Source organism: Colletotrichum truncatum (genome assembly GCF_014235925.2).
Source record: "Colletotrichum truncatum strain CMES1059 chromosome Unknown Contig_0014, whole genome shotgun sequence".
In the NCBI taxonomy this organism is placed as follows: Eukaryota; Fungi; Ascomycota; class Sordariomycetes; order Glomerellales; family Glomerellaceae; genus Colletotrichum; species Colletotrichum truncatum.
This window is the reverse complement of record NW_027222411.1, coordinates 356,236-365,613: the sequence shown is the minus strand read 5'-3', so window position 1 is coordinate 365,613 and position 9,378 is coordinate 356,236. Positions and strand designations below refer to the sequence as shown.

At 47.0% G+C, this 9,378-nt stretch overlaps 2 protein-coding genes across 2 annotated transcripts; one reads left to right on the top strand and one right to left on the bottom strand.

Annotated features, from left to right (window-relative positions):
- Positions 1–562: 562 nt before the first annotated feature.
- On the bottom strand, positions 563–1,435 carry CTRU02_215270 (ankyrin repeat and protein kinase domain-containing protein; the record flags this gene model as incomplete). The annotated part of the gene is made up of 1 exon (XM_036730548.1): positions 563–1,435. The coding sequence occupies one exon, from the start codon at positions 1,433–1,435 to the stop codon at positions 563–565; it is 873 nt and encodes a 290-aa protein (XP_036577791.1).
- Positions 1,436–4,703: 3,268 nt separating this feature from the next.
- CTRU02_215269 (metallopeptidase) lies at positions 4,704–7,059 on the top strand (the record flags this gene model as incomplete). The annotated part of the gene is made up of 6 exons (XM_036730547.2): positions 4,704–5,556; positions 5,602–5,957; positions 6,025–6,148; positions 6,209–6,506; positions 6,563–6,766; positions 6,825–7,059. The coding sequence occupies 6 exons, from the start codon at positions 4,704–4,706 to the stop codon at positions 7,057–7,059; spliced, it is 2,070 nt and encodes a 689-aa protein (XP_036577790.2).
- Between the last annotated feature and the right edge of the window lie 2,319 nt (positions 7,060–9,378).

Here is a 9,378-nt window from a genome sequence, read left to right as displayed (position 1 = left end):
TGTGGAGCATTGCCTCCTCGTATCGAATACGCACTTAATCCGTTAAACTGCTTCTTTAAATCTGAACAGGGAAGTAGGGTTGAGACGTCTAAAACCAGCAGACATATCCCGTGTCACTAAATTCTTTACTTGGGCCGTCCAGTATCAGTCAAAAGAATGTCGAAACTTATTGATGCATATGTGACAGCGACGCTATCGTGATTTCTAGCTTGCGAGATTAAGATAAGCTGATCCTAACTCAGATTTTATAATGTTCCCAGCCTATGATCTTATATATCATGCCATAAATCGAAACTAGCTCTCGAACACCCATCGGCGAGTTTAGTCACGTTTGACTGGTCGATCGTTAGTGGATTGCTTTACAGGTTGGTAGTGTTGTCACCATATTACAGAACAAATTTTCTTCCTAAGATGAAATATAGATCATGACAAGCTAGGTGAGATTTCACAGGAATAAAGGTGGTGCTCACTTGTTCAACAGACGGTTGCCATTAGAAACCGTGGGTGGAGCATGTCTTCAGACCTGAACATGACTTTGCCAGAAAATATTTCGCAGTTATCATTAGAAAGAATGGCGTGCTCCATGCGCCATCAACATCTGTATGATCTTATTGTAACCACCCATTCGCGCGCACTCTAGAGCGGTACCAAGCCACCCACCAGACATGTTGACGTTGGCGCCATGGCTAAGAAGCATCTGGACGATACCGTTGCAGCCTTTGAAAGAAGCTGACTGCAGAGCATTGCCGTAGTGTTCGTCGTAAGCATCCAAGTCCGCACCATTCTGGATCAAGATTGCCGCAACGTCAACATGGCCCTCCCAACATGCGGCTTGAAGAGCGCTGCGACTGTTACCCTTTGCATTGACGTCTGCGCCCTTCTCAATCAACATCTGAACGATGCGTTTGTGGCCTCCGAAAGATGCGGCCTGAAGTGCAGCACCGAACGATGTCCCTCGGGCGTTAACGTCGGCACCGCGGTCCAGCAGAAGTTGCGTGACGCTTTCGCGCCCTGTGAGCGATGCGGCTTGAAGAGCTCCGCCGTAGAAGCCAGTCTCTGTGTCGATATCGGCACCACGATCTAGTAACAGGCGTACTATTCTCTCGTGACCTTCGGCACACGCTGCTTGAAGGGAAGTACCGTAATGACCGATGTTTGCATTGATATGAGCGCCATTCTCGAGTAGTGAACGCGCTATGTTCTCGTGGCCTTCTGCACAAGCAGCCTGGAGAGGATTGCCGTACCATCCTCCTTGCTCGTTGACATCGGCACCGTTGTGAATGAGGCTGCGAACGATCTCATCGAGACCTTCAGCGCACTTCACTTGGAGAACATTGTCGCTGTGTCCCTCATTGTCGTAGGTGAGGGGTTTTCCATGGGACGAGCCCTTCCCCAACGTTGGAAGCGCTGGCAAACAAGCAGGTAGTGTCGACATTGAGGCCATGACGGTGTCGAGGCGCGAGTAAATTTAGTATGCTTACAGCTAGTGTAGGCAGTGCCTTAATGTTAAGAAGAAAGAATTTCTAAAACCTCGCGATTGAGAGAGTTGAGGCTGAGAGTAAAGTGTATTCCTCCCCTTAATTGATGACTGGGAATAGATACATGTATGTGAGGGGGTTAGCCACCCAGCGGCAGGCCAAGGAATTTTGAACCAACCAAATCGTCCAGATTCCTGGTACTTCCATTTTCCAAATATTCTTGCTATCAAAGAAGTACTCACTAACATTTCAGCTGAAGGAAAGCAAAAGGAAAACATACACGTTAACAACATGACGTTACATGCTTTTTCGTAAGGGGTGGCTGGCTGTAAGATTGGTAAAATAGTACCTACCTATCATCAGGCTGCAGCCAACAAGACTTTTACAAAGCAAAAGCTGAAGCAATATTAAGCACATTCTTATTTACCACCTTTCTGCATTATAGAGCTACGCTAGCTAGCTCCTCAATTGTTTGATTATAATAGGCCTTAAGTTGTATTTGTCAACTAACAGACTTCAGATATTAACACTCTTTTCTACCCATTGTCATCTCTCTCATCTCCTGATCTACCATCTGAACATACCGTTCTGCTTCCGGACCTGAAAGCCCGTATCCAAGTCGGACTAATTCGTACGTTAGCTCCTCTTCCCTGTCAAGAAAGACGCTAATCTTTTCGACTACGCCATAGATACGGGAAGCCTTTCCCTCCAGAACCTGGGCAATGGAGCTATGCAGTGGACTACCTCTCTTTTCTAGCGCTTGTTCCGCATCCAGAAATTTCTGTCGGTATAGTAACCTCGCTCCAACCTGCCGCGACACATTGCGATGGGCCATGTGGCCCGCGTCATGCAGAATCTTTGCAATCTCTAGGTCGGGAGTTACAAGCGGGATTGGCATGTGGTAGTGATTAATCTCCCAAGGGGCTGTCTGGGCGAACTCCCAGTCTATAACAGCGACAAAGTTGAAAGATTCGTCAACGAGGATGTTTTGCATGCCCATGTCCATGTGATTGAAATGAAAGGGCCCTCGGCTGCTCTTGAAGATATCCGTATCATGCACTATCTTCCGAAAAACGAGAGGCCCCAAGGTCGCAAAACGGCTGATTTCCTCGGCGCTGGAATCCTTCCTTCGGAACGCCTGGGCGACAAGACCTTCGGCCACAGCCACAAAATACTCCCAACCTGAATGAAAAGGGCCGGCGGTTGGAAGACCATCCATGGAAGCTGTAGCGACTGCACCAATTACTACACCACTATCCGGGAAAAATTGGGAGATTGAGCCAATCTGCGGAAAGGTGAAAGTTGCAAGTTCCGCCTGAAAAGATGTCCATTGGGAAAAGATGTGCTCTTGGGTCGAGATCTAACACCTCCAAAGGGTTTTGGTTAGAGCCATGACTAGATTACTTAAGTACCAAGGCGGAAACAGGGGCCACTTGCAGAAAGATTGTAGATGTTTTGTTCTACATCTTGGAGGGAATTGCCATAGAACCCTTCCATGAGCATGTACGTTGCGCCAACCTCAATGGCCCTTAATGACCCAGAAGCTTCGTACGCGTAAATTGTAGGCAACGAGACGGTCTTGATGTTCGCCTTCACGAACTTCATCGTCGCCACCTCGCATTGAACCAAGTACTCCTCGTCTGCCTCCGTGGTGCGACTGTCCGGATGCCTCGGTAAGCGAACTCGCGCGATGAGGAAGCGGTCTTTGTCGGACGCAACGAGCTCGAAGCAGCACCAGGACTGGCCAGCAGAAAAAGGCTCACTCATGGATGCGGGTGAGCTGAGCACGACCGAGGCATGCTCCGTCAACGCCGCCTTGTTGATGGTCCTTATGAACTCTTCGAGACGCTGCCTCATGCTGTCGTCGTTCCAATCATCGAAAGACGTCCAGCGTTCGCTGGGCAGAGCTTTCTTGGGTACTTTCACGTCTTCAGGCATGATACTTTTGGACCAGGTTGGTGATTTATTGCATAATTTGTGAATTGATTTGCATCCGAGCTGAGTAGAATGGTTTTAGAAAAGAGGGCCCGTTGACCAAGGAGATCGATTCATAAGCTACCAGAAAATCCAAGCAGCTAGGCAGATAGGCTCATATGGAATGGCACCAATTGAAATGAGCGATATGCGCCAACATTCGGGGCGCCCAACGGTTTCATGTATGCTGCCTCACCGCTGGATCTTAGATCACCAGCTGTCGCCAGCCTCTGCCAGTACCTCCGTGTAGAGCTCCAGTTCCACAGTCAAGACGGGGGAAAATTCACTTTTACACACCTTATATCTACACCATAATAGGAACGACCTCACGTTAAAATTGCCCGTGTTGAGAACGAAAGACAACTCGGGAGTCAGAAGTGAACCCTTTAGCCTTGTTCGCACTTCTCTGCACGCTGGGACAAACATTTCCTGTCGTTGACATTACCGAGCATTGAATGGTTTGGTCACAACACTGGGATCGGCCTTCTTTTATTCATTCATATACCAATAAAGGCTAAAGACTAAATCGAATGTATGGATGGCCCCTCTATTGAGTCAATCGGCTGATACCGCTGTTGTGAGATTTCTCGGGCTTTGATAGTATTTCTTTGATGTCATGCAGGTGTCAATATCTTTGCAAACCTTTCAACTGCAAACAAACTACAAAAGCTTCTAGAAACTTCATACATAACATAGACTAGTCTTGACTCTCATATCAACTTATTCAACCAAGCTGCTCAACGCGTAGACTCGCCATTTTATATGTCGACATTGTTTCACTCTATAGGCCTACGCGCAAAACAGTCAGCTTGACCTTTAGTGCAGAGAATTAGTGAGTAATGTTAAGACTTATTGTAAGCAAGATGCCTGATGTAAAGTGCTTTATCTCATCCTTTGTGAGTGGGGACATATGCGGGCAGTCGAGTTGAGTGACTATGCCAAGATGCTGTTGGTTGCATCTCGGTTAATTGCATCCCAGTCATGTCGCTCTTCTCTTCTGCCTTTCCTCCCTCCGTCTCTTTCTATTCTTTCTCCCAGCTCTAGTACCTCTCAGTTCAAATCTCAAGAAAGCATTGCCTTTTCTTTTTTACTTACTCTTGAGAACCATGCAGCTTCCCGGAAAGGCAAAGTTAGCTTGGCTCGATGGTCTTCGGGGCATCGCAGCGCTTCAGGTGTACTGGCATCATCATCAACAATGGGCACACACCGTGTCCCAAGGCATCACGCTCGAACGATCTTTCGGTTACAAGAATGCGCATCACTTTGCTACTCTTCCCATTATCCGATTACTCTTTAGTGGCGGATATTTCGCTGTCGCTATATTTTTCCTGGTATCTGGCTACGGACTCGGAGGCTTGTTTTCACAATGTCGTTCAGCCACTTATCGATGTCGAAAACCAAACTGATGGAGACATCAAAGTTATAGCGATGCTACGATACGCATCCCCGGACCCAAAGGCCCGCGAGGCGTCAGAGGAAGCCGTCAGGCTTTTGGGAGAATGCGATTCGGAATTCACGGCCAGGGAAGATCTTTTCATCCTCATCAAGGCAGTACATGACCGGGGCGAAGCCCTCGACCCGGAGGCAGTCAAATACCTGGACAATTTGGTCCAAAGCTTCAGGAGATGCGGCCATGGCTTACTCAGTCGCCCCCAGCTTAAACAATACTTGACGACCCGGAACCAGATCGATGAGCTGCGGCGGGAATCCAACCGAAGTATCAGGGAAGAAGAAGGCGGCGTCTGGTTTGCCCTGGAGGATCTGGACGGGGTACCCGGTGATGCCCTTGCTCGGTTCCAACACGGTACGGAAAGTGGACAAGATGGGATGAGATACGTTCATTTCAGGAAAGCTGAAGGCGACAGTGTCCTGAAGTACGCCACGAAATCGTCAACGCGGGAGAAGATGTACACCGCCAACGCCCACCGACTACCTGAGAATGTTGATTTATTTAAGCGCATCATCAAGCTGCGGGACCAGAATGCCCGACTACTCGGGTATTCTAGCCACGCATCCCTCAGGCTCGAAAGGCGTGTGGCCAAGTCCGTAGAATGGGTTTCAGGCCTCTTTGAGGGACTTGAAAAGGCTTTCCGGCGGAAAGGAAGTCAGTAGATTCTGGCTTTGCTCAAACTAAAGAAATTCCTCGCAGAAGGGGGGGCAAATTTGGAGAATTACCTGGAAATTGTCACGCCATGGGATTATGCTTTCTACACACGTCTCGCTCTTGAGGGTTTCACCGTTGACCACGCCAAGGTATCAGAGTTCTTCCCCTTGCGTCATGCAATACAAGCAATTCTAAGCCTTTTTTCCTCCTTTCTGCAGCTCAGGTTCGTCCCGGCACCACCGGAGCTCGTGTCAGGCTCCATGTGGCATGAAGATGTGGAGGCGTGGGGTGTCTGGGAGGAACGAGAAGCGCAAGAGGGTGAGTTCATCGGTTACTTGTTCATGGACCTTCTTTGGCGACCTGGAAAGTACAAAGGATCGCAGAATGTCAACCTCCAGTGCGTGAGTTTGTAAACAGCCTCTGTATCATGTTTTCAGCATTAAAACTAACAGTCTTCCTATTTAAAAGGGATATTTGAAGGATGACGTAACTCGTGTTTACCCTGCAACCATCCTCATGTGCTGCTTCCCTCGTCCTACAACTGCCCCTTGCCCATTACTAGAGCATCGCCAGATCGTCTCATTGTTCCATGGTAAGTAGCATCACTTCCAAGGTAAACTTCACACGGAAGATTTTGATTCAAAATGCGCAGAACTGGGCCATGGCATTCATGACCTCGTATCGAAGACTTCGTACACAGCCTTTCATGGCCATAGAGTCCCTACTGATTTTGGAGAAGCTCCGAGCGTCATGCTGGAGAATTGGTGCTGGCTTCAGGATGAGCTTCGCAAGATGAGTTGCCATTATACCAAGTTGGGTCCAAGCTATTTGAAGAAGTGGCAAGAAACATACGGAGACCAAATTCCACCAGACACCCTCCCGGATGCAATGCTGGACGGTCTTATTCAGAGTCGTGACTTGAACCGTGGTCTATGGTTCCTTCGACAACTGTGAGCCGCTCACTTTCATATCTACCTGACTCCCCACTGTACTAACTGAACGCCAGCGCATGTGCCCGTTTTGGCATGGCTGTCCATCATCACCCAGATCATCAATCCTGCGAGGAAATAGACCCGACAAGCGTCTATAATGACCTGATGGAGGACTTGATGGCCCTGCCTCATCCTAACCCAGTCGACCGCGGACACCCACACGCTGACTTCAGCCATGTGGTTTCTGGTTATGACGCAGGGTACTATTCCTATCTAAGGTGAGATGCCGAGATCTGTCCCTAACCAATACAACAGCCAAGCTGACCAACGTGACAGTGCCCATGTCTTTGCCGCCGATCTGTTTTACACCGCGTTCGCGCAAGATCCTCGTAACAAGACTGCATGGGAAACATATCGTTGCGAAATCCTCGAGCCTGGCGAAAGCAAAGATGAGCTGACAATGCTGGAGACCTTTCTCGGCCATGCTCCTGATCCTTCTGTTCTTCTCCAAACATTCGACTCGGCCCAGGAAGGTACGCAAGGTTCACAAATCCATAGCTTACTGCTTTAGTGTGGGCGCTCTTGTATTTTGCTACATTCATGACATGCACAGAATCAGAGCTGGTTTATGGTGTTAGGATTTGTGTTTCTCGTCCAGGATTTTATGTGTGCGTCCTTTCAATCAGGATGGATAGGCGGCTGATTTGGCAACTGGCAAGCTGCTTGGCTCCCTTCACATCGCTTCTGAACTGAAACTGGGCCATGTGGAACTGAGATAAATACTTCGTGACGAACAGAACGAGGGCTTTGATAGGCTGCAGTTTTCTGCTCTGAAAATGCTAGATCTTTTTACTACGAATATTGTCTGATTGAAAGATATAAAATATCACCAAGTTCATTGACGATAGACGAACCTAGCGAGAGAGCTTAAACTTTACAGCCGACTTGGCTGTTACTAATGGTGAAAAACCAATGCTTACGGTAAGTTTCTTCCCGGATCGGCGGCGACCACTCGAACCAGACAAAATTCGAAGCTTAGCAGTGTCCTAAGTTCATAGCAGAGGTTTTGAACTTTATTTGTTTTCAGCAGGGGCTTGGACAGACTAAGCTGGACAATTGATACCACAAAGTCCGAATTTCCACGATAGATTGGCGGTTCAAAATCAGTGCGAACTTTATCTCACCCCAGTATAGTTTTCAAAATGCTTTTTTTGTTGTAAGTAAGTTAGTTCATAAACTACTATCTAGCTTTGGAATAGAAAGCCAAATAATCTAAGGTAGTTCTCTAATGTTCCTCGCGCTTGTCAAAGGTAATTTTGATGTCGTGACGCTCTTTTCATAGTTCTTACAGTTAGCCAGGGGCAACAACAGATATAGATTGAAGGCGTGGGATGGGACAGATGTATAAGAAACAGTGCAGAATTACAAGATACCAGCTAGAAGCAGCAGAGAGAGAAATACATAAATGCAGTTTTAATGATATAATGCCTCTTATTCAGAAGGATCTTACGGCAATGCTGCACAACATCTCAGTCAGTGATTACAGTTTGATTTTATACAAAAGAGTGTTAGACAATGGGATCCTGTCCTCGGGCTACGGACCGAAACTAGTTTAGGCCGTGCTCCGCGTCTAAACGGCCTACCAACAAAGCCACTGTTTCAATAAGTGCTCCAAAGCTCCACTTCCGCTTGGAGCAAAGCAAAGGGCACATCTTAGCTTATTAGGCTCTGGAAATGCGAAAGATGACAACTATATATCTCGATAAATAGCGCTCTAATACATTATAAGAATACCCTTCTAGTTTTGCTTGCTGTGGCTGAGTAATGTCACTCACAGACATCTCCCATGGCGTCTAAACTCCACGACACTACAGTAGGAATACGGCGATTTCCACCGTCTCGAACAAGATCTTCGACTAACCTAAAGCCACACACGCTCTACGGCCTCCCCTTTTGTATAAATACCGTCCAAGATCCTTATAAAATCTCAATCTTTCTATTTGATAGCGTCTAAATAGTCGAAAAACCTCTCACAGTAGACAGCAGACCACAACATCACTCGCTTTGTAAACTATGCTAGATAAACCCTTTAGGACTTGAATCATCTTTCCATTAATGAGATGCAGTATGTTTTTTCTAGTTACTTCGAAATACAATCAATACTTACATCTACCTAAAACATGAACAGTGCGTGATCGAAAGTTTTCACAGAGACAATAAATAGTAGGTGTGGAGGTAGGTTCATTAACTTGAAACAGAGCATTTACCTCACAATCAGTAATATCGGAAATCACGTGTGACCCTAAGATAATGACAGAGATAGGATGGCTCCTAACAACTCATGAGAAACTATAACCGTTTTCGTGTCTTCCTTGTTATGCACTAAAGTGGGCATCAGCTTTGGAGACCTTTGTTGTCACATCGCGGCATGTTGCGGTTGTGGCTTACTACGGTCTGGGTCTGCTAATAAGTCTTATCCTAAAGCATGTGTACATCATTATGTACTGGTGAGATTCTGGGAGCATGCAGCTAGTAACAGCTGTGAGGGACGTGGTTTTTAAGCCCTGGGAAAAACCGCAAGCGGTTAGGACCGCACGTCATTTCCAAACCCGGCCATACCTATGAAAGGCACTAACTTAAGAAGCCTCCACTGAAAGCTTGAACATCGATTTTGTTTCGCTGTATTAATAAAATGGCTCATTTTCCTTTTTCCCTTCTTCAATTCTCTTTTCCCCTCACGCAGCAGTTATATCATACATTTTCATCCAGGTTTAAAAATTGTGTCAACATGGACATGCACGCCATTTCGGTTAGTTCGGTCTCGGAGTTAACAATACGCCAAGCACAACCAAATGATACCAGAAAACCACTAGTAATCGGTGTGACATCG